This window comes from Papilio machaon, chromosome 3 (genome assembly GCF_912999745.1).
Source record: "Papilio machaon chromosome 3, ilPapMach1.1, whole genome shotgun sequence".
Taxonomy (NCBI): domain Eukaryota; kingdom Metazoa; phylum Arthropoda; class Insecta; order Lepidoptera; family Papilionidae; genus Papilio; species Papilio machaon.
In genome coordinates, this window is record NC_059988.1 from 9,422,318 (window position 1) to 9,447,981 (window position 25,664).

The 25,664-nt window shown below is 37.2% G+C and overlaps 2 protein-coding genes across 2 annotated transcripts; one reads left to right on the forward strand and one right to left on the reverse strand.

The window, feature by feature from the left end:
• Positions 1-437: 437 nt before the first annotated feature.
• LOC106711764 (receptor-mediated endocytosis protein 6 homolog) lies at positions 438-19,217 on the forward strand. The gene is made up of 31 exons (XM_045686322.1): positions 438-910; positions 1,647-1,870; positions 3,024-3,191; positions 3,425-3,637; positions 4,106-4,289; positions 4,696-4,881; positions 6,549-6,655; positions 7,346-7,486; positions 7,606-7,820; positions 8,288-8,405; positions 8,785-8,926; positions 9,032-9,138; positions 9,742-9,850; positions 10,437-10,560; positions 11,705-11,808; positions 11,916-12,017; positions 12,277-12,341; positions 12,449-12,593; positions 12,676-12,770; positions 13,059-13,709; positions 14,312-14,448; positions 14,522-14,693; positions 14,993-15,104; positions 15,524-15,744; positions 16,036-16,181; positions 16,336-16,425; positions 16,909-17,023; positions 17,450-17,597; positions 18,070-18,183; positions 18,254-18,418; positions 19,056-19,217. The coding sequence occupies exons 1-30, from the start codon at positions 599-601 to the stop codon at positions 18,398-18,400; spliced, it is 4,914 nt and encodes a 1,637-aa protein (XP_045542278.1). The 5' UTR covers positions 438-598; the 3' UTR covers positions 18,401-18,418; positions 19,056-19,217.
• A 3,512-nt stretch (positions 19,218-22,729) lies between these two features.
• On the reverse strand, positions 22,730-25,627 carry LOC106711889 (40S ribosomal protein S23). Its single transcript, XM_014504311.2, has 5 exons — positions 25,528-25,627; positions 25,018-25,177; positions 23,609-23,807; positions 23,113-23,202; positions 22,730-22,810 (listed from the first exon to the last, which is right to left on the reverse strand). Exons 1-4 carry the CDS (start codon positions 25,529-25,531, stop codon positions 23,134-23,136), a joined length of 432 nt encoding a protein of 143 aa, XP_014359797.1. The 5' UTR covers positions 25,532-25,627; the 3' UTR covers positions 22,730-22,810; positions 23,113-23,133.
• Between the last annotated feature and the right edge of the window lie 37 nt (positions 25,628-25,664).

The window sequence follows — 25,664 nt, forward strand, 5'->3', positions numbered from 1 at the left end:
ACCAAAATTCTGAACTTAAGGTGAAGAAGGCAAGATCTAGTATTGCTTTAAGGTTTAATACAAATAACGCTATAAGCACTAGAATGAACGGAAATGGCATTCCTGCTTGCAAACAACTTGCAAAGGCTAAATTTAAATAAGAGTAATAATAAGCAATATATATTATATATATGAAACGTTTATTTTCGTGATATTTGTTTTATCGATTATTTCTTTGAGATCCGGAATAAGGTTGTACATTTTACTACGTCATGAACGAATTGTATATTTCTGAGTTTCTGAACGGAATAACTTTTCATTCATCTAATCATTAATGCTCGTGTCGATGTCGATTTCGTCTCATTTTGCGAACGATTTGCATCTTTCTTTTTGCTATTTGATAATAAGTGTACAAAAATTATGTTAAAAATTATTTAAATATCCCGATGTCTTACAATAAAAAATATATCCATGGTATATTAATGTGTCGTATTTTCCGATTGTTTTTGTTGTCCTTTGTTGACTTTTAAAATCAAGTGAGATCTAAAAAGACTTTGTGAAATGACGTGAATATTTTGTTATTTATTTCATAAAAAGAAAATGTGTCGTTTATAAGTGTATGGGAACAATTGCAAGAATGATGCAGCCAACATCTGAGGGCTGTATGAACATTGCGGAGTTAGCGAATCAGCTACGTCGGGAGAAAATTTTCATCAATTCCGAGCGACAGCTGCTTCATAATCTCAATGAGGAAGTGGAGAAAACTGTGCAGGAACTGCTACAGGCTGCATGGATATGTTCTATGCAACGACAGAACTTAACGAATCTTATTTCATCTCGATGTGAAGCTGAATCCATAGCAGCCTGTCAGAGAGCAAGCTTACTTGAGGGCACAGTTTTTGTAGATGCTTACAAGGTCTTGAGATATAAGGTATGTTAGGACATAAGTAATTTAACTTGACGGTTAATAAGCTAAATAATGTAAAAGATAGTTTGTTGCATTTGTTGCAAAAATAATGTGTTAGTTATAGGGAATGCTATTAGTGGGTGGAAATCAATATTTTCCTAACCGGAAAAATTACCTTCTGTTTATTATTATATTCTTATCACTGATGTAATGTGGGTAATTGGTATCCACCCACTTTGTTTCATTATCCATATTTCTATTATATATTTTTTTTTAAATTAAAATGGATTGACAGTTTTGTATCATTATACACTTTTCAAACGATATATAAGAGTTCAATGTTCTTATAGACAAACAAAACATTTAGTTTTATATATTACATAAAGGGCAGTGTGTTCTAACTTATATATAAAATATCCAATAATATAAAAAATAATGGGTTGTTGATGGTTTTGGCGTCAGCGAAATGAAATGGTTGATTTTCTTTGTTTTACAACTTGATTTTTTTTAACTAGATAATCATAGTACATTCAATAAATTAAGAACCGAAACTAGCGAAAAAAATATGACCAGCAATTCCTATGTAAATTTGGATAGGTAAATGAAAAACTGTCTGGCTGAAACATTGAATTGTGATCAATGGTTGATACAACTAAATCTTTGAATCGACGCCCATCCGCATAAATACAAGCAGCAAGTGGAATTATCTAAACTAATTCCCTACCTAAAATGGCTTAGATCAGAATTTTATTTATTGCAGGAAGCAACTGCACTGGGTGAGCTTCTAGGATGGCTTCGAGATACACCCCATCTAGTTGCGTTGAGCTTAATGCTCGGAGAGGATCACATGCCACAGTCTTTGCCATCATTCCTGATAGCAGGCCTTTATGGCAGCTGCCGCTCTACTACAGACAGAACACGTTTGTTGGCCGTTATACGTTCCTTGATCAAACATCAAATGGCAACTTCAAGCGATCCAAGGAAGTAAGTATTTTATGTTACTGATTTTTTTTTATATCATAAGGAGACAAACGAGCAAACGGCCACCTGAGTTCGCTGAAATAGCGAGGCGACCGTTGCCCATAGACATCCGCAAATGCAGATGCGTTGCCTACCTTTAATCAACAGAGAAGGGGACGCACATAAAGAGGATATTTCTCCTTCCTGTGCGTCATTTCTTTTTCTATGTGTTTATGGTTTCTAAATTTGGGTGAATTGTTGATATTGAACATTGAAGAATAAAGCAATTCTCACTTTATAGTAAACAACTCTAAATAACTATCATTTTATATTTTGGATTTTTTTTCTTATTCTGATGATAGAGCTGGCCACTTTTATGTGGGTGTCAAAGAATAAAGAGTAGTTAAATTTAAATTCTATGTATGTATTATATTTACTATGAAGAAGTTAATGATCTAAAGGTCTCATTACAATAATTATATAATTTGTGATATGTTTCGAAACCTAGCTTGTCCTCCGCATAATCCTTATTTCCTTTAATAATATTAGTTTACATTAAATGTGGTACAAATATATTTATTATAACTTTGTGCATACCAAGAAATTTTGAATATTCAATTTAGTAAATAGTCTTAAGTCATTTTAATTTTTCTTTTCTATATAAATGCGTACTTGAGGCAATTAACAAAACAATTGAGAAATGTATAATTTAAAAAATAACTTTTATTTAAATCTATTAATGTAATACGTTATATAGTTTGCTTTCGCATCCTAATAAAACGGCACAATCAATTGTTCCCTACTCACAGGATGCGGCCGGTACATACACGAGATTGATTCAATGTTGGCAGGAAGTATCGTAATTTTATTTTCAATGTCGTCATTACGAATTATTTTCTGATTTTTAACTTTTAGGAAAAAAAATTAATATTGAAGAATTTACTAACCAAAGAAATGTAGCTAGATATGATCGAGGTATTAAATCAAATTATCTTGAATACTGAAATGTAATTTCTTAACTTCTAATGTCTTTATTAATAATGAATTCCAAGCATACTAGAATAAGGGATTTACTGTTAATGCGGCACAATCAAATATAGTAAATTTTCAATATTAGTTTGATAATAAATGTCAGAAATATTGTGAATATTTCTGTATGTATGTATTCGTTTGTAAGATTGTTACGCACGAGCAAATGCGCGCTGGCGTCGTTGTGCTCGACGTTCCGAGACGGGCACGCGCCGGCGCGCCGTTTCCTCGCGGCCGCACTGCACGCACCCGTCATGGCTGTGCTGCACGAGGACGAGTTCTTCCTCGACATAGACCCGGACAAGGCCATGGAGAGGTAATATAATACATCTCGATATCCTTCAATAATTGTGTACTATCTGCGACTTGAAAGTGTCAGTCAACTACTTTGACTTTCTGATTTTTCTATTGAAGTAAGGAAGCGATGTGTAGACTCACTTCATTAACCTGAGCTTAGGGTACCTTTGAAATACTTCAGTTCATTTAAGTCGAAGTAAAATAATTGGTACTCAAAATTGATATTCAAATCTTCTATCTTTCAAATTATAGATTCTCTGCGTCGGATCGTCTCAAGAAGTTCGGTCAAGCGAATAGTAATGAGTACTCGGCGAAGGTGGCCCGGTACCGCAAGTGGACGGTGCAGTCTCTGTACAACCTGACCAGCAAGTTCATCGCCTCGCTCAAGGAGCACTGGCCCAACTTCCCCGCAGCCATTGCGTGGATTGTGCAGCAGATTGTACATCTATTGAAACAACATTCCAGGTAAATATACTCAGGGAATTCTCTACTGTGATTAAGTACTTAGTTCTTTTACGACCGCGACTCCGTCTGCGCGGAATTAAAGAAAACCTAATAAGTAGCCTATGTGTTCTTCAAGACTATGTTCTACATCTGTGTCAAATTTCATCAAGATCCATTAAGCCGTTCCGGAGATAACTTCAAACAAACATCCATCCATCCATCCATCTAAACATTCGCATTTGTAATATTAGTAAGATATGCTCCTTTTTCGTTCTTTTTATTGTTTGCTATCTTGTTTTAGGATATAAGTGCAGTTTAGTAATATTTCAGGTCAACGGTTAATTGATACACATTTAGATTTCTTTTTTTATTTAATTTCCCCGTAATTGATATAGAACTAATATAAAGTTAAAAAGCGGTTGGATTGTTGACTTTTTTAGTTTATATTCTTGTTTAAAAAACTGGTATTGCCATAATTTTGTTGTTTAGGACAAGTGAGCGTGAGTTGTACGCTATCTGCACGGACCTGGTGCTGAGTCAGCTGATCTGTCCGGCTGTGGTGAGCCCCGAGGCGCACGGCGTGGTCGATGTTCCCGTCTCATACGTGGCGCGATTCAACCTCATGCAGGTCGCGCAGATCCTGCAGGTGCTCTGCCTCAACTGCTACCAGGAGGTCGGTACTATTTCTCATAATACCTAATTCTTCTTCTTCAGTCCTTGACCTTGTCCCATTTACTTGGAGTCGGCCTTCCTCGTTTTCATTCTCTAATTAGCACGATCTTGCGCTTTGTCTGGTGTTAAAAGAATATAACTCTCTCATAATACCTTATATGACATAAAAAAAAAGGAATTCATAATAAATTTAGTAAAAAAAATATGTGTACAAAAGAGTACGGACCAAGAGTCTGTAGATATAGTAATAAAAAAAATATGTCGCAATAACTAAAAAAAAAAAAAAAAAATTACACAAACACTGAGAATAACCCCATCTAGTTGGAAGTGTGTTAAATAAAGATTTTTTAATTGTAATATCAATATGTCAGTGGTAAAAAATAAAAATGTCAAATTTTAATATACAGGTGGATCCAAAAGTTCGGGATTTATATTCCAAGTTTGATAGAAGTTGCGTGTCGTCGCTGATAGAGAGTGTGATGTCGGAGTCTTGTGCTCCTGCTCCAGCTACCTCGCAGGCAGATGCTCTACGCACTGATGTACCACCACGAACTACTATAGCACTCTTCACGCCACATGATGCCCATTTATTGGTCAGTTTTTTTTTTTTTTACCCTAGTGACTGTATCTATGAGGGTTTGTATTCATGTAATTTATTTTGTAACCACCTGTAGGTTAAACGACTGATATATATTCTTCTGAGAGTCATGAAGTTTTTTTAATCTTACTAATATTATAAATGCGAATGTTTGGATGGATGGATGTTTGTTTGAAGGTATCTCCAGAACGGCTAAACGAATCTCTATAAAATTTAGTATAGATGTAGATCATAGACTAGAAGAACACTTAAGCTACTTATTACGTTTTTTTTTATCCCGCACGGGCAGATTCGCGGGCGACAGCTAATTACCAAATACCAGGTCACTCAGAAAGTATTGCGAAAAAAAGTTTTTATGTATGTGAGACTGGTCTGTTATAATTTATTTAAAAATATGATTAGTTATAAGTAAAAATAGGTACGTTCTAAATTCAAAACTACCCTACACATTTTCTGCGAGATTATTAAAATTACCTTGTCTCATTGAAAAATGGATTTGCGTCGACAACATTTTCGCGCTATGATTTTTTACGATTTTAAATGTCGCCTGAAACCGGACGAATCGTACGATAGACTTCAAATGGTATTATTGGATGAAGGCCCTTCTAAGGCAACCGTGTATCGTTGATATAATGAATTTAAGCGAGGTTGACTAACTTTGGGGGATGAAGAAAGAAGTGGTCGCCCTTTGACGGCTGTTACGGAAGGAGACGTGCTAGCACTGAAAAATTTGGTCCAAGATAATAGACGAATTACATATCAAGAGATTCAGCATATACTGCAGATTGGATCAGGAAGCCTTAACGGGTTTCTACATGTGCATCTACGGGTGCAGAGCATAGTTTCACGCAGGGTGCCGCACAACCTCACCGATGTTCAAAAGCAGGCAAGGGTGGATTGGTGCCATGATATGATAGACAAATTTGAAGCAGGCTAGTCTCGGCGTGTTTACGACATCGTTAAAGGTGATGAATCCTGTATTTATCAATTCGATCCAGAAACAAAGCGCCAGTCGACGGTTTGGGTGTTCCAAAACGAATCAATGCCTACCAAAGTAAAGCAAGCTAGAGGCGGGGGGAAGATTTTGATCGCGAACTTTTTCAATTTGACTGGCTACTTGGTGTCAATTCCTTTACGAAATCAAAGAACCATTTACGCCGAATACCGAACTACTACCAATTGCTTGGCAGAAGTTTTCTCTGTTGTGAGCAACAAGCGACCAAAAGCGGGCTACTGCTCTACCGCGATAATGTGCCCGCCCACACCTCAATCACAACGAGGGACTTCCTAGACAGCAGACTGGTCAAACTCCTAGGTCACCCTCCTTACAACCTTAACCTAGCACCGTGTGACTTCTTCTTATTCCCAAAAATAAAAAATCAACTCAAAGGGATTCAGTTTTCGTCGCCAGATGATGCGCTCTCAGCGCTCGAGCAGGCTGTAAACGAGGTGTCTGCGGCGGACTGGAAAAAGTGTTTTGAAAACTGGTTCAGACGCATGAAACTTTGTATAGAGAATGGTGAAGAGTACTTTGAAAAGATGTAATAAAAATATATTTACCTATAGAACATTTTTTTTTAGTTTCGCAAAACTTTCTGAGTGTCCCACGTATGTGACCTTTTTTTTGTATTTACAGTATAAGTGATTTAATTTTTCTTTCAGATAACATTTCTAAAACGAATCTCATCCAAGTTAAATAATAACACACCGAGTATCACATCAGAAGAAACTAACAACTCAAGACCAGTTGCAGAAGCCGCTGGCTTTAGGTACATTATTTAAAGTTTTACACAAAACAGTTGACATAATGGAAACACTAACTGGCACCAGTGAGCCAAAACAGTACAAGCCGGACCAGCGCTACTGTCTTACTGTACTGGCATAATGTAAACTAGGCATAAAATATATTTTAAATGAAAACAGTTGAAATGTATACTTTTCGCTTTGGATTTTAACTGACGAAACATCTGTTCCAAAATGTGTTTGTTTTTTCTGAAGAAAATGGGAAGGATGGAAACATTTTTAGTGGTAGATTTCGTAACAACAATATTTGTTGGGTCGACCGTTGCAATACCACGACCACACAGAAGACAGGCGTCAAGTGGAAGTAATTCCAAGTACAGTCTGATGAGTGTGGTCCTGGAGGCCTAATTTTTGTCCTCTTTCCCTTCCCACCCTTTTCTAACTAGGAAAGGATGGGACGGGGAAGTGGATTTGGTGAAAGAGGGGACGCATAGAAAGGCGAAATATCATCTTTCTGTACGTCCCCTTCTCCGATGATTAAAGGTAGGCAACGCATCTGTATTTGCGGATGTCTATGGGCAACGCTCGCCTCGCTATTTCGGCGAATTCAGGTGACCGTTTGCTCGTTCGCCACCTTTTGATATAAAAAAAACATGTTTCCGTACAAATGTTTTAGCGATGGCCACCTACTTTACGAAACCTGTTGTGTTTAACAGCAGTGAGGGCAGTGAGAGTGAGAGTGCGGAGGGCGCGGCGCGACTTGCAGCACTGATGCAGACCATGGAGCCCAACTACCGCGCCCGACTGCACGACCTGTTGCGCAAAGTGCCCGACCTGCAAGCCCTACTCGCGTGCAAGTACGTATATATGAATATACTCCTAGAAATACTAAGTTATAAAAAATTGTTTGTAAATGAAACTAAAAAAAAAAATCCGGCTCGAAGGATCTGACATATTTTATTATTTTTATCAATAGATCATCATCATCAGAGCCGAAAGACACGGTGTCAGAGAACGGTCACAGCAGCAAGCGTAGTATCCTGGCCAAGGTGTCCAAGCCGCGCTTACCTCGCAGCGCCAGCTCCAGCTCCTCACTGGAAGATAAAGCGGCCAATGGTGATAGAGAGGAGCTGGAGGTACCTGAAGTGCTGGTGATAAAGCTGGCCAATACAGAAGAGTGTGATTATGTCGGTATGTGGGATTATGATTTTTATTGTTTTTTTTATAATTATTTTTTACTCCGTCTATCCGTTGGCCTGCCCAAGTCCAGACAATATTGGGACTCAACATTCCGACCGCCATGAGACAAGCCGCGGACAGAGCGGTGTGGAAGCAGCTCGACAACACATCAGTGAAGGCACTTCAAGATGAGCACGACCTTCAGTAATGAAGAGTACGAAGAAGAAGAAGAAAAATTTTTTACTCTATTATAATGGAAAAAAATATTAGAATGTAATGAATATAAGTTTTGTTTTTTTTTTATGGTCCTTTGAGCCGGATTTTGAGATAACGGGATTTTCAGGTTGTATTTTTTGTGGGTTAAGGCAATTTTTGTCCGAGAACAGAGATGGGTCTCAAGGAATTTTTTCATATGTTCGTTCAATTAAAATAATTTGAATCAGTGTGATATTGTTATTTTTACTGGTTTTACGTTTTAGGTATGATGCCGGAATCGAAAGTACTGGAATGCTACTACGTTGGCTCAGAGGCGGGTGAAGAGGACGGGGCCTCCGAACTCGTTGCACCCGGACAGACTCCCGCACAGAAACGAACCAGGTACGTACACGTGCACGTATACTAACGTACACGTACGTACCTCTGGCTCACTCTTTATTACGATTTACTTAACGAATACATGCGTTATTTTAATAGTTTATATTCCACATTAACCTCTATAAATGGACTGGCTAAAATATGTAGTTTTTGTGACTATTTGATTTAGAAATAACTGTCACGTAACATCAACAAGCGCGTTTAAGTTAGAACGAAGCAAAAGATGTAATTTCCAAGCAATCGCCTATCCATTTATTCCACATTTCCTTTGATTTATGGATGTTTATGACTATTGTGATTTAAATTGCCCGACATTTTGTCTCTGTATTAATATTGATGTGATAATAATAATTTGTATTTATAATATAACGTTGTTGGTTAGGTTCTCAGTGTCACACGATGAGGTGTCGTTGGGCAATACATCAGACAACCTGGAGGCGGTGTCGGAGGCGGCCTCAAACCACAGCGTCACCTCCAGCCTTGAACTCGAGACAGAAGACCAGAACGACAACCTCTCCGATATGGTAATATTATTGTTTAGACTAAGACAGAGAAAAGACAATCTTTCATCTGTAGTTGCTAGGGTTTTATTCGTTTTTTTTAATCTTTACCAATCTCTTTGTGTTAAGGTGTCTGCTAATGTGAGTGGTCGCGGTAGTCCCAACATCTCTGGTCGTGAGACACCCTCATCACAGGTCACAGATGGCGACGCTGCGGGGGATGCGCCCCCCAGAAGGTCAGCTATCTTAGAATATTATCATAATGTAGGATGTAAAATAATTGTTTAAGAACTTGTTTGGATGGATGTATGGATGTTTCTTGAAAGGTATCTCCAGAATGACTGCATGGATCTCGCTGTAATTTGACTAATATTATAAATGCGAATGTTTGGATGGATGGATGTTTGTTTGAAGGTATCTCCGGAACAGCTCAATGGATTGTGATCAAATTTGGCACAGATATAGAACATAGTCTAGAAGAACATATAGGCTACTAATTATGTTTTTTGGAACGAAGTTCCTTATCGCGCGTTGAGAAAGGGGGCTAGACGGAAAAAATTCTTACGAAAAGTTGTCACGACACTTTTTGCTATAGTAAGTATGTTAACGACGAATGAGCGCTGCTTCACCATGGCAACGACGTGACAATATATAACGAAAATTCATAGAAATAAAATGTACTTCTTGTGAAGACTTAAGTTTTTTATTCATAGAATAAACATTGGTTCCTTCACTAATTAATCGAAAGGAACTTCGTTCCATCCGGGTGTCCCAACACACCTCTCAAGTTTTTTTTTATTAATTTCGCCCAGACGATGTACAATATACTTTTGTGTCAGGATATCCGCGAATGCTCCAGTGAGCGCGCAGACTGCCAGCAACCAGGCAAAGATGCTGAAGCAGACGCGCAACGATATCGAGGATAAGTTCTGTAAATTCGAGATCAAGGTAAAACTTCCTTAATGTAAATTAAGTAAAGTCCAATCGCGGAGGACGAAGAATTTCGTACATTGAACTGTCATTACCTGTCTCTGTCACTCCTTCGTAAATACAATGAGTCTCGCTCGCACAGATACAATGGCCGCCGTCCTCAGGGGTTGTAAACCTTTTACTGGAGGCTATAAGGTTTGTTCTTGTTTGCATTATGTGGTTTTAGTTGGCGTTGAGTCACGACAAAAAGTCCTTTTTTTGCTTGACCTTGACTTTACTTGTAATATAAAATCTAAATAAGTAATTTATATAATAATAATAACTATATTTCATAAGTTGGTTAATTTTATTTCTCCTTCAACTAGTTCACCGCACTAAATACAAAAATGTTTGTGACCACTGTCAGTAGGTAAAGAGGTCATTGTACAAAATTCTTCGTGCTCCGCGACTGGACTTTAGTCCTTGTTATCTATTTTCGAATCAAATTACGGTTTACTTAGTAACCGCATCATCTGCACTAAGGTACTCCTATAATGATCACTTAATCTCTCTGATTGAACAATTAGTGATTGAGAGGATGTATATGTCGATGTAATTTGTACAGAAATTGCTGGAAGGTGATGAGACGATCAGTATAATGTCGGATACTTGGAGTACGGATGTACTGGCCTCCGACTCGGAGACAATCGGTGACTCCTGCGACCACACACAAGTCGCTGCTAACCAAGGCAAGTATCTAATAAGTAATTATTATGTAAATACTAGTTGTCGCCCACGATTCCGTCTGCGCGGAATTAAAAAGAAAACTTTATTAAGTAGCCTATGTGTTCTTCCAGACTATATTTTCATCTGTGATAAATTTCTTCAAGATCTGTTCAGCCGTTCCATAGATACCTTTAAACATCCATCCATCCATCTAAACATTCCCATTTATAATATTAGTAAGATGACAAACACAGATTTATAGCCATTACCATGGATTTGAAATTAAAACCTGAGAACACTCACGCAAAAGATGAAACTGATTTCATGTAAACTTTAAAACACATACCTTCTTAAAACAATAATCTTATCTTAATAAAACTCAAGGTATCTAATAAATTAAGTAACGTCATCTATGATCTGCATTTTAAAACAAAGATTTTTTTTTTAAATTGTCTCTTAGAATTTAATTCTCTCATGTTTACTATACGTTTTTTATATCGATGTAAACTTTACGACATTTAGAAAAGAAGAATGGAATCACATCTCACTCGTTAAAATCGGTTCAGGTCTATTTTGTCCCGTCATTTCAATGACCAAACCCTTGGGGTCATGGGTGATCTTGGTAGGGGCTCTGATTGCTAATTTAAACGATCCCGGGAAGACAGTAACATAGAGTGGTCCTACGTTATCGTTATAGTGAGGAGCCACAGGGATCTCTCCTGGAGAGATAAGTGCTGAGCGTTCCTTGGAGATCCCGGAATCCTCTTCTTTTGCACTTGAGTTTGGCCACCGAAGGGGTTTTAATGGGTCGAATCCCACACATTGTCTTTTCCCCTAAAGGCAGGGTATCGTTAGAAGATTTCTCCCACGACACCATTAAAATTACAATTTAAATACATACAAACTAGTGTGAATATTACCCTATTTGATAGTGGGGTAAAAATTAAATCTAATATATAAAATTCTCGTGTCGCGGTGTTTGTGGTTAAACTCCTCCGAAACGACTTGACCGATTCTCATGAAATTTTATGAGCATATTCAGTAGGTCTGTGAATCGGCCAATATCTATTTTTCATACCCCTATTTAGTTTTTTTTAACTGCGCGCGGACGGAGTCGCGGGCGACAGCTAGTTAAATATATAAATGTTATGTTGTTTCGTCTGTCAGGTGGTGGTACGAGTGGTACGAATGCGCCCGATGTTTCAGAGACCGCCAGCGAGTCCGCCTGGAGTATGGACGTCCTTGCCTCAGACAGTGATCGTAATACAGAAGTACGTTGATATATTACTCAGATTACGTCTCATCTCAGTAATTACATCTTGGTCCTTCGAGCCGGATGTAATATGTAATGATACTAAGATGTATTTTTGATTACTAGGTGGATACGGACGATTGTGTATCCGTTGCGGCGCGCTCCGATACGTCATGGCCGCGCCGTCCTTCGCACCAGGAGGAGGTGTTGCGACAGCCATTGCCTCAGGTATACTACCTCCTACCCCCACCACCTATCCCTTATTATCGTTTTAGTCCTATCAAATTGTTAGTTGTCTCTTATTAATATATTAATTAGTCTATTAAAAAAAAAACTTAATAATTTAAGTAGACTAGGTTTTCTTCCAGACTTTGTTCTACCGATAGCCGAAGATACTTTGACTAGTTCCGAACATACTTTGAAATATCCATCCATCCATCTAAACTTACGTATGTATATTATTAAGATATCTTGTGTTATTTTACAGAACGGCACTAAAAGACCAGACACTGGCAGTCCGCGGCATACGTCTAGATATCTACCTAATAATAGGTAAGAATTCAATAGTTCAATTCGAGTCTATTATAAAAATCACTTGATAAATAAAAGTGTTTTAACTTATTTAACTTGATATATTAACTTATTACTTATGTTTGTAGGTACTTGAGTGCGACTGCAGCGCTATCTCGCGGCGGTGAGCTGGACCTGGCGCAACTTGCGCACTCCAACACGCACAATGCAAATGCGCAAGCGCACGCCGCATTTGTTGAGAACAGGAAGAGCATACTCGTTAATGGATATCCAGTATGTTTTATATAGTTTGATTTAGCATTAAATTTACTAGTAATAGACTTCAGAAGATTTTTTTATGTACGTTTTTAACTAGGTGATGACTTGTTACGCGACGTCAGCTCCCGAGAGTCCGAGTACGTCTGCGCCCGTGCAACTACCCACCGATGTGTTTGATTTCGCTCAGAATGGGTAACATATTAATAAACTCATTTAATCCATTCAGAAAAAAAACAAACCTGCTGAAAATAGGGAAAAACACAAAACTATGTTTAAAAAAAAAAACAACAGGTATATTTACAAGTATATAAAATCAAAGTTCCTACTAGGTTTGCAATGTTGAATTGACAAGGCCTTTTTAGCATTGTGCTTATTACTTATCAGAAATAAGCGCTGATATTCAGCAAAAGCCATTATATTACAACTTAATTTACAAATATGTAAACAATTTATTTTATTTAATTTTAAATATTTTTACAGCAACAGCGCACAAACCGAATCGACCCTCGATGATGCGACAGTCCAATCAGACGCGACGAGCCAATGGGTGGATGATAGCTTCCCTCAACCGAGCTCCTCCCGCCCCTTCCCTGCCAAGTACGACCTCCCCTCCACCTCCAAACCCTACGACCACCCTTCCACCTCCAAACCGTTCGACGACAACGATCTTATGGATAGATCTCTCAACTCGAGCGAAAGTTCCTTCAACGCTCTCTCCGTATCGCAGTACGATCGCCGATTCGATTCCGGTATCGATACCGAACGACCGGAATCGGAATCGAGATCAACGATAACCGATTTAATGACACGAATGAGTTCCGCCACTATTTCTACGTCCGCGAATTTGGTTAACAATTTGACGAATAGAATCGCCAAGTCTGAGATACGTACGAGTATTGTTAATATAAGTTCGTCTCGTATCGAGAGGAAGAGGGAGACGAGCAACATGTCTCTGAGCACTCTGTCAGTGAACAGCGCGGAGACTTCGGTGTCAGATCGCAGCTCCAGTCAGGATGTCAACTCTGATAATGTGACAGAACGCCGCGTCAGCCCCCCACCTGTCAAGAATGTCTCCACTGGCGCTATACCGAAGAGTATCAGCTTCGATGCCACCGCTGAGAAGTCACAGAGGTAAGTAAATCTTCATATAGTTCGCGGCATGTAAGTTGAACTAAAATTGCGGTCGTTTGCGCAGGTACAATTATGGACAAAAATGTTAGACACATGCTCCACAGTTGCCTGAAAAATTCAAAAATCTTAAAGGAAAAACCGGGAATTCGTCGTATTTAAATATATTTTTTAAATACAGAAGCAGAATATGCAGTTTTATTCAGAGAATCAGTTATAATATTTTCTTTTAAAAAATAATTATACACATCAAATATCATTCTTCTCCCCTGTCTCCTTAAAGTTGGTTGTGGTCGAGTAATTTTTTTTAAATTAAATTAAATAATCATGCAATCGACAGAATTATAAATGTCAAAGAGTTGAAAACTTCGTACGCGATTGTACATCAGGGCCGCGCGGTGAGTGCGACTTATTGGGGTCTAGCGTCGCCACGTTGCTATGGTTACGCGCTGCCCCTCGCGGCGCACCTCTTACCGCACTTCGATTGAGACCCGAAAATGTGTTACTGTGCATACAAGGTCATAGTTCAACTTACGTGTCGCGAATAATACCAGTTGTAATTTTTTTTTTAATTTATGTGAACTTGAGTTTTTGTATGTGTTAAGGCGTCGTGCTAGTGGCGAAGATGGTCTGGTGGGGAATCTGGATGAGCTGAAGAACAACGTGAAACGTTCCGGTGGCAATCTGCTGCACAAAATCAAATTCTTCCGGCCCAAGGGACGTCATCATCACCATAGCAACGGTCCGTTTGAAAACAATTTAAGCACTGTACCATTTGATAATTTTTTTCATTTCATCTCATATTTGGTCTTTAGATATAAAACTGGCGGAAGAGGAATGTCGCAGTGACGACGGTCGCGCCGAGCTGGAGGCCGGCGGAGACAGCTCTGAGGATATCCTGGCCAAGTACAGGCGCAAGGGCTCCGACGGGCGCACGCGCCGCCCCGCGCGCCGCATGTCTGACCTGCCTGATCCAGATCTAGATAGGTACAATTTCTATAATAATCGTAATTATTAAATCTTACTAATATATTAAATGTGAATGTTTTGATGGATGGATGTTTGTTTGAAGGTATATCTGGAACGGCTCAATGGATCTTGATGAAATTTAACACAGATGTAGAACATAGTTTGGAAGAATACATAGGTTACTTATTAAGTTTTTTTGTTAATGCCTCGCGACTAGAGTCGCGGGTGACAGGTAGTGTTTTATAAATATGATTTTGAAGTTCTTAGCTTAAGTTTATAACTAATAACGGTAGGGTATTTTGTTGGTGATTGTTTAGATGCGAGGGTGTGGTGGACCTCAACGATCCTGAAGTGTTCAACAGCATGAAGCGACGTCTGCGCGCTGTTCTCTCAAACACTGACATGCACTGCGTTGAATATGTGCCTAATGTAAGTCAATACAACTCCTTAATTGTATAACAAACAATACATTTAAAAAGTTACTGCTCTGATTTCGTTTCATATACGCACTTAACAAGTGATTTAGTGTCTAATAGTGAACTAGAAACAACGACAATACTAGCCATTTCATTTTTTTTTCAAGTAAAATGAAAGAGACAGATATATTTCTGTATTTTTTTTTGTTTAATTAATTAAGAACGGCTTTACTCACGTGTGATCGTCCGGTGACGGCACCGACTAGTTTCGGACCCGTTGCGGTTCCATCTTCAGCTTGAGTACTTATCGACGGGTCCGAAACTAGTCGGTGCCGTCACCGGACGATCACACGTGAGTAAAGTCGTTATTAATTAATTTTTTTTTGCATTGTATATCCACAGAGGTAAACTTTTTGTATGTTTGTTTTGTAGCGCTGTACAGCAACATCGCTGGTGGACTTTGTGCGTGCGGGGGGTTGCGCTGAGAGTGCGGCTGTGGGTCGTGCGCTGTCGGGGGGTGCGGGGGGTTCGAGCGCACGCGCAGCTCGGCTGGCGGCGGCGCTGCGGGCTGACCTGGCTGCACGTCGCCCCTACGCCACATACCTCGCCTCATGCCGCGCTGCGCTTGCGCATGCACAACATGATCTACGAGCGTAAGTGCGCATAATACTTTTAGACCAGGGATTTCCAAAGGGGTCGATTTAGAACTTAATGCATTGTTAATTCTCAATCTGTCTTCTTCTATTGATCTTAAAAGTAGGTAATTTGGCCATGGGGGGTCTGTGGTAACGATTCATTTTGGAAAAGGGGGTCACTTGTCCAAAATAGTTTGGGGATCCCTGTTCTAGACTTACCAATAGACCCTTGATTGCTTAAAATTATGTAAGTTAACTCAAAATACTATCTTTTCTCACGATATACTCTAATATTAGATATATTTTCAGTCAGATAAAGTTGGTGCGCGAGGAATGCCAGGCGTGTGCTCGTGCGGCTGCTGCGGCGCGTGTGCTGGAGCAGCTGGAGCGCGGTAATGCACTGCGCCGACTTGCGCGACATCACCACGCCCACAACAACCACGCCATCCTCAACGGTACGTACTACACACAGCTCAACATACACTGGACACATATATATATATATATATATATATATATATATATATATACATCAGTTATATTGTAAAAATTGTGAGATAAAAAAAAGTAAGGAGTATATGTTAATAATATAGTTTTTAATATTACCAGGCGGCGAGCTGATGGATGAGAAAGCTAAAAGACTGACTGCCAGCATCAGGGTTATAACGGCCGAGGTGAAGGCGGATCCTTCCTGGGAAGGTTTGTTCTTTTGATTTATTTTTTTCTTTTATCTATATATTTTATATTTTATTATTTGATGACTTATTGACAACCACGAATTTAAACATTAATATGAAATATTTCTTCAAATTTAATACAGAAATGTTATTAATAGCTTCTTAAAGCAAGTGAAAGGAAAAACGTTTGTTTACAAATTTTAAGCTTTCATTTGGTACAACTTATGACGTATGGTGACATTTTGGTTACTATAATAGTATCCTTTTCCTATAAGGAAAGGATGGGAAGGGAAAGTTGATTTGGCGGAAGAGAGGACGCATAGGAAGGAGAAATATCCTCTTTCTGTGCGTCCCCTTCTCCGTTGATTAAAGGTTGGCAACGCATCTGTATTCGCGGATGTCTATTGGCAAAAGACGCCTCGCTATTTCGGCGAACTCAGGTGACCATTTGCTTGTTTGCCACCTTTTTATATAAAAAATATATATATATATATATTGTATGCAGGAGCTAGTGGGGCGCTGGTGGAGGCTCTGGAGGTGACTGTGGAGCGCGCTGCGTTTGCACGTCTCTACCTCCACGTACTCTTCCCCAACGGAGATGGTGACATTGCACGCGACCAGTCAGTCACAGATTTTATATAATATACCTGTTTAACAAATTACTTTAGTCCCATTTCTTAAGGAACTTATGGTAGATTTTTGACACTGAAATCTTTTAAGGCAAGACATGTTTTAAGGGTTGCCAGTGAGGAAAAATTTCCTAACTTCTTCCGAAAACCGATGACCGATATACTTATGGAATATTACAATTATGAAAATGGCAACATTAAATTGTGCAGCTGCCGCTCCCTCATTGGTCTAAATATGACGCTGTCATCATGACATTATTCATATATTTTTTGATTGCCATAAGCTATTTGTGAAACTGTAACTAGTGCACTAACTATAAGTGGTTAAATAATTGCTCATTTAATATTTTTTTCGTGTATAAAGTATTTTTTTGTTACTTTTTTACATTGAAATGTTACTATTTGTGTGTTGTGTAGAGTGCTGAGTGAGCACATGCGCCGACTGGCCGCGTGCACCAGCGCGCTGAGAGCGGGCGTCGCGCCGCGCCATCTGTGGGCAGCGCCCTACCCACACGCACAGCTACAACTGCGACATCTACCTGTGTACCGCACACCTCGCGACAAGGTCACAACCTTACACCTTTCTCACCTACTTACAATTTTCTCATCTGCTTACACATTTCTCACCTCCTTACACCTTTTTCACCACCTTACACCTTACTCACTTTCTTACACCTTTCTCACCTACTTACACCTTTCTCACCTTCTTACACCTTTCTCACCTACTTACACCTTTCTCACCTCCTTACAACTTTCTCACCTAGTTACGTATTTCTCACCTCCTTATACCTTTCTCACCTACTTACATCTTTCTCACCTCCTTACACCTTTTTCACCTCCTTACACCTCTCTCACCTTATACCTTTCTCACCTACTTACACCCTTATCACCTTTATCACCTCCTCACACCTTTCTCACCTCTTTACACCTTTCTCATCTCCTTACACCTATCTCACATCCTTACACCTTTCTCACCTCCTTACAACTCTGAATAAATTCACCCTTGTGCCCAATTAAAAATGTTCATTTGTCAATAGATATCGTGCATAATGCGTTGCGTATCCTCCATCATGTCGGTGCTGGCGCTGACCGACGGTAGCGCCCCCTCAGCGGACGACCTCACACCAGTTCTCGTCTATGTCATACTCAAGGTAACATTACAAAAGACCATAGAAATTAGAACTAGAAAAATTTCTTCTATAATACTTTTAAATTTATCAGGTGAACCCACCATCGCTGCTTTCGACCATCGAGCTGGTGAACGCGCTGGGCGGCGCTGCGCTGTCAGGTGAAGCACTGTACTGGTGGACGCAGTTCTGTGCCGCTGTCGCCTACATCAAGACAATGGACTACGTGGGCGACTCCTAGCGCCGGCAAGCGCTCTTGGTACTTAACTCCCACACTACACAGACATATACTAATATATCACATACAACGACTTAATATACATCCCTCAGTAATCACATACAACATTATATGTTTTGTTAATCAACTTCTACATACATTTTACTAAGAAAAATTTGTTCAGTAATGTAGGTTATTACGACTTATTCATCGGCCATCACATACGTCATACAGCCAAGTGTAAATTTGGCGGGAAAATAACACTTTATAGCTTATAATGTTAAAAGTTTTTCTTTGCTTCTTCCTTTATTTATATTGTCTGTTTTAAATTATTCAAACTTTCGTGAGACATTATCATTAAATTATATAAACGGCTAAAACACTCACGTATATATATCCGGTGTCGGCACCGACTAGTTTCGAGCCCTTCATCAGGGTGAGTGGAACTGGTATTATTTCGCGAACGCGGCCCCTCGTTCACTGCGCGCCTGCGCTCTTAGGGCCACTCACTCTGATGAAGGGCCCCCGATGGGAAACTAGTCGGTGCCGACACCGGACAGATATTCGTGAGTGTTTTATCCGTTTCTATATAATTTAATAATTGTCTGTTTTATTTTCATACAAATAATAATTAAAAAAAAACGTTTTTTTTATACTTTTTTCTCTTGTGTTATTACAGAGTGCAGCGCTTCTCAGGGCTAAATTGGAAATGTACCGGAGCAGCTCCACGCGCCGCGAACGTCGGCACACGATTTAAAACATTTCATATATAACTCGTATCTCATTCAAATTAATCAAACTTCATACATACATTTTATTCTAATATTCAAATAACAGTTGCCGTCGTGTTTAAATTTTTTATTTAATGACAATGTCAAAGTGACTTTTATATTTTTAAAGCTTTTTAGTCAAACAGGCAAAGGTTCAAATTTATACAGCCAGAAAAAATAAGCATAAAAAAATATTAGATAACGATGGTTAATTCGTCAATGCTTGACTTAATTTGGAATTAACAAAGAGATGCTCGTGATTTTCCGTATTTTTCGAAACATAATTTAGGTACGCATCTCTGAAATTGGTCTTATGTGCAAGACATGTCCAATTAAAAAACATAATGGAAGATAAATTTCTTTTTTGCATTGTTTAAATGCGTTTCTTGTGCCAAATGTATAAAAAATCGACTGCAACTGTTATTTTTCGTAACATTTTATAGCATTCGATGTTAAATGTAGCCGCTTACAACTTTATATTTCAGATATTATTCATAATATATTCTTGTATTGTAGATTTAAGACTAATTATTCCAACTGTATATCCTATAAACTAGATCGTTTTAAAAATAAGTTTAAAAAATTATTTTTTTTGCTAATATCTTAAAATTATTTTTAATTACTATTACAAAGTAAATCAACATTTCATTATGATAAGTAAAATGTATACCATCTATATTTATAAATATTAAATGTATACTCTTATTAAATTATTTAAACTTTCGTGAGACATTAACTTATATAGGAACGTCTAAAACACTGACGTATATATATCCGGTGTCGGCACCGACTAGTTTCGAGCCCTTCGGGGGCCCTTCATCAGGGTGAGTGGCCCTAAGAGCCCTAAGAGTGAGTCCCACTCACTCTGTTGAGGGGCCCCCGAAGGGCTCGAAACTAGTCGGTGCCGACATCGAATATATATACGTGTGTTTTAGCCATTCTTATATAAGTTAGTATACTCTTATATTTATATAATCTGTGAAATTTAAAATAATATTCCTTCGTCACCTGATGACTGTGATTTTAGAAAAAGGTTTTGTAATGCATCGACTTGATGAAATTGTATTTTTGAATGAAATGGATTGTGTGATAGTAAAAAATAAAATCTTAAGGAAAGTTAATATTAATGGATGAGAGCGAGGCAGTAGAGAATGGAAAAGGTAAGGTAGTTTGAGATTTATATTAACAATAATTTGTCTCTATCGAGAAACACTTATATCCTGAAACTTTTTACTATTGTATGGATAAAAAACCCGGTATTATTTTACTAAATGGCAGTACCCTGTTTTATTTACGATCAAGTGTATTTTATTTTATATTCGATTTCTGCAAAAAACATTTAGTTTTAAACTAAATTAGATTTAAAAAATGAGTCTCTGAAGTGGTTTTGTTTATTCTGTATAATTCAAACGTTCAATTACTGCAGTTTCCATTGGAGAAACATGTTTTCTTGTTTTTTAACGATACTGAAATGGACGATGTCTTTATAAATATTTCATCACAATTGCCACCAACAAATTAATACTACGGGAAAGTAAATAAAATCACAAATCGGAAACAATTTGAAGAGGCTTTAGTAAAAAAAAGAACACATTTATTATCTGATCTTCGTAGCCGGTTGTAAAATTTTTGTGTAGGTACATAGAAAAAAACCATCTTTTTGTTTGTTATTTTGCATTAACTTTATTATATTAACTTCGTTTTTACCCGTTAAATTTAATTACATTTTATTTTTTACGACATTTTTTGTAGAATCTAAAAAAATAATTTTCACACTTTTTGTTTTTAATCACTTGTGTAGATTTAAAAAATTCTACTGTAAGATCTTCATTATCTGTATTTTTACTTTGTTTTAAGTATATTGTTATATTTTATCTTTCGTAATTATTAAGCTTTACTTTATTGTAAATACAATCGTCTTTTTATTGTACATAATGTGTACAATTTATAATATAACGGTTTATTTTTGTCTCTTTATAACAGTATTTTTCTTTCTAAACACAGCACAAAATATGAGTGAAGGCGCTTAGGATTAATTGCTTAAATAATTTATTCCATTGTAAAAATAAATGTTTAAAATCAGCTTCGTTTTGTTTAAAATATTTTATTCTAATAAAAAAATGTTGGCCTAGTTTTAATGATCTTATTGTAATGTACGAATTTCTTTATATAACTCTAATCAAAAACAGGGCGTGCCATTTTGATTGTATGTGGAGTTAATTTGAAATATAGGGATGCATATAAAATGTGTTCTTTTAAGTTTGTCTCGAATTTTTAATGTGATGGTTACGTAGTGCGTCAAGGTTGAGTCACGTCAATTAGCCAACAATTTATTTTACTTTATGAAATCCATATATTAGTGTGATAAATAGTAGTGAATTTATTCTGGTAAATGACACGGAATTATGAATAGCTGTCTGCTTACATTAATGTTGTAGTCAGCTCGTTTATGTCCACAACGAAGAGTTCAGAGTGTACAAAAATAAGAGGTTACCAGGCCATTCAACCATGATGGTCCAGTGTTAGTTGGTTGACCACATATTGTTAAAAAACTCTTAGATATGTGCAAGTATGTACATCACGAAGTTAAGAAATCGTAAGTTGATTTAAAAAAAAAAATTTATAACGTGGACCAATGTTTTAAATTTTTAAAATTATCGCGATTTTACGTGGTTCAACCTTTTCAAATTGAATAGACTACGCGCTTATGGATTGATATGTTATGGAACATGTTGCAAATGTATCTTCTATTTTCAATGATATAGGCTGTTATTTTTAAGTTACATTTAAGTATGCGAAAAACACAATCTGAAAGCTGTATAATTTTACATATGTTTTTAATTTTGTTTAAATGTATTAAATGCTTCAAATTAATTTAACGAAACATGTTTTGTTTTACGCATAACGAGTATACGTAACGTATTTTCGTGTTTGGATTATATGTAGTAGGAAAACGTATTTAGTAGTTTCGCTCTAAGTCTATCTCAATGTACATTAATCAGCAAGTAGTAAATATGTAATCATTAAATGTATACCAATAAAGTGTAATCGTGGTCAAGTTTCAACTTTATTTACCTTTTTTAAATTATTTTCCTCAAATTGAAAGATAAAACTCCATATAATAATAGTCACCTCAGTCTTGATATATTTTTAGACACTTAACACATTGTTGACTGGTAATTTTACTGAAATTCAATCGGATAAAGAATCCGCGTATAATTCGTGTTTTTTTTTAATTATTAAATATTTTTTAAAAAGATTTGGCGGGTGTTATAAGGGAGAGAAACAGCTGTTGTTATACTAACAATTGTACTGTATGCTCGCAAACAGAGGAAACAACAGCGATGCGGAAAAGCGTATCACGAGTTAACTTGTGACCAGTCAACAAAATGTTAAATCAACCTAAAACTTCTGGTTACATTTCTTTGTCAACATAAACACACAATATCTGACATGTGTTTATTCGTACATTACATTCATTGAACATCTTTATATATGCGAGTTATCAAATTCTTATCTTATGCTGTAAACAAACTGAGGTTATCGAATCTTTGTATTGTTTTGCAGCAAAAATAAAACAAAGTTTTGACGTACACAATTTATTATGTACTTGATTTTACATTTTTTTTATGACTCTTATGAACAACACCACTTCGCAGCAGCACTGAAACAAAACATCTTCATTAGACAGCACGACAAAACAATCAACGTAAATAAAATTTAAATAATGACAAACAAATCAGTCAACATTTAACGTCATGGCATTCAGCAGTAGCAAATAATTGTTTTTTAGCATCATTTACAATGTTTACATTAACTGTACTTTAACAGATATCAGAGGACTTCGGTAGACATTTTTTATTAAAAATCATAAATTTATTAAATTTTTCATGATGAAAAAGTAACTTTATATTAGGAAATTGTAATTTAAGCTTAAGTTAATACAAATAATTAGATTATGTATACCTTATCACAATGGAGTAAAGCCTATGATCTTGGCCTCTCCTTTTTCTCTTTGTACAGGGCGAGAAGGGAGACATTGGCGACCTTCACCACCTGAAACAAATTACGAAACATGTTTAGTTGTTTTGACTACACAGAGAGACATGTTGTACTCCATGTGTGTTCTAAGTCAGTATGGCTGACTGCATCATTGCACTCAGAGTAGCAAATACTCCGGATTTTTATGATGATCATCATTGGCTTACCAACTTAGAATAATTTTGTCGGGAAATTAACTTGTTACAAACATACAACAAACTTCACAATCTTTGATATAAATGGATTTCCAAAAATCCAATGTTTCAAGGAAGATAATCTAAACCAAATGGTTTTTGCTCTTTCATTTGTACAAATTCCACCATGAAATCGAAAAAGTACTCCGAATCCAGGTTCTTTTGCATCAATGGTGAGACAATGTTAAAAAAACTTGTGTTAAAGAATCATAATCTGTCATATTTACCTTAAACCTGACTCCGGGAATGTCACCAACGGCGTGACCTTTACGACCGAAACCCGCAACCAACACTTCGTCGTTCTCCTCAATGTGGTTGAGGCAACCGTCCCGCGGCACGAATGCAGTCACCTTCTTGCCGTTCTTGATCAGCTGTACCCTGACACACTTGCGAATGGCAGAGTTAGGCTGTTTGGCTTCTACTCCACTGTAGAAGAGAAACAAAAATTATAATGCATTTAAAAACATAAAACAATATCTTAAAATACAACTTGTACAAGAGTGATGTGAAATATGGGTTTATAAATGTAACAGAACAAAAAAACTTACCGTTACATACATGGAAGTTAAAAAACGAGATGTTTTTTATCCACATGGCACATTTGTTAATTTTATGCATTTGGTATAATTTTAACCATGTGGTCAATTTTTGCCATTATAAATATGTAAATAAGTAAATAACAAACAAAAGCCATTGCAAATTACATGATTGAGTAACATACTTTAAATTTGAATTGCAAAACATTCAACAAAAGAACAAATCTACAAATCACTTTTTTGTCATTAATCTATGAGTTTTCATTTATCGTAACTTATATGGACATTCTACATAATGATTGAATGAAGTTGAAAGCTATGAAAAATGTGGTCTTTTCTTAGACAATAAATGCCACATGTCTCATATGCACTTGTAATCCCAAAGTGTGTTAAAGTAAAGAAGCTTGTCAATTAACATTGTGTTCAAGTGCTTGGCTTATACAAAATACAATTTTACAGAGATATATATTGAAAACCAACTTTAGACTTGTTCAGAAACAACTATGAAAAAATACATCTATACATTTAGTACATACAAATATTTAAAAATTATATTCAACAGAATCTTCACAGTACTAAATACATCAGACATTAATTATTAAATACAATGCTTATCAAATTAGACTTATTTATAAATAATTACGTTATAAATCAAAGTATTCACAGTAATTGCTCATCAACAAGTTTAATTGCAGTTAAATGACGAGAGTACTGCAAGACTCTATTGTAAACACAAGTAGCGTAAAATAACGGTTTCAAATGTAAATATGTTTAATGAACCTCCGCGTGCGAGTTCGTCGACCCCGGCGTGCGCTGTCCCTGTATTCCTTGAATTTTTAATCTTCCTCGGAGTTACACGACGCAGCCACTCGCAGTATTATCCTGTGATTGTAAATGGAAAACATTCACAGGAATAATACCGCGAATGGACGCGCCCGCCTCATACGACCGATGCCGGTCGCTAAACTCTCGACACACTTTCTTGCACTTCAATACGCATGTCTACACATCCCCCCACGCTTCTCATTAACATTCTTTACGCTAATACAACACTGATTATCACTGTATTATTCATGCCGTTCAACAAGAAATGTACTCACACTTTTTCCAAGACGATGCCTTTAGCGTGAGATGCACCACCGAAGGGATTAGCCTTCCATCTCGTGCCCATGTGAGCCTTTTTGTAATCTTTGTCCGCCCATCGTTGCTCGCGACGATGGTTCACGTGCTTCCGCGCGGTACGAATACCACGGGGTTTACCTGAAATTCAAGTCGCCGGTTATCACTTACATTTGAAGTAGAAACTGAAATCTTTACAATATTATTTACGAGCAGTTTTCAAAACGGGGAATCTAAATCAGTACCTCAAAATTAGTACAAAGTTTGTGAGATGGAAATAGATTTAAATAAACACCACGAGAAAAACATGTCTGCGCCATGGCCGACACCTAGGCACACAAAATATTTTTGGGTAGACATTTGGCTTGGAGTATTCATTTAAAGAGTTAGGCACACTTCCACACATGGGGAAAATAAAGCACTTATAAACACAACATAAAACAAAAATTATAAATAAACTGCAATTTAAACAACACAAAACTACTCCTTACCCATTTGGATAGCACGACAGCAATCGGCTACGGATGGGAAAAGAAATAATCAGCCCGCTAACCAACCACTGCTTTCATTTCCTCAATGCTGCCAACACTTAAATTTTTTTTGTTGAAAGTAGAATGTAGACTAAAAA

Excerpts from the sequence above, each read along its gene's own strand:
- LOC106711764 (XM_045686322.1), top strand. The coding sequence starts at position 599 with ATGGGAACAATTGCAAGAATGATGCAGCCAACATCTGAGGGCTGTATG. Across the intron at positions 11,809-11,915 it reads ACAGTGATCGTAATACAGAA|GTGGATACGGACGATTGTGT; the intron begins GTACGTTGATAT and ends TTTGATTACTAG. Across the intron at positions 13,710-14,311 it reads ACCGCTGAGAAGTCACAGAG|GCGTCGTGCTAGTGGCGAAG; the intron begins GTAAGTAAATCT and ends GTATGTGTTAAG.
- LOC106711889 (XM_014504311.2), bottom strand. Across the intron at positions 23,808-25,017 it reads GGCATCGTCTTGGAAAAAGT|TGGAGTAGAAGCCAAACAGC; the intron begins GTGAGTACATTT and ends TCTCTTCTACAG. Across the intron at positions 23,203-23,608 it reads TTCCCGGAGTCAGGTTTAAG|GTGGTGAAGGTCGCCAATGT; the intron begins GTAAATATGACA and ends AATTTGTTTCAG.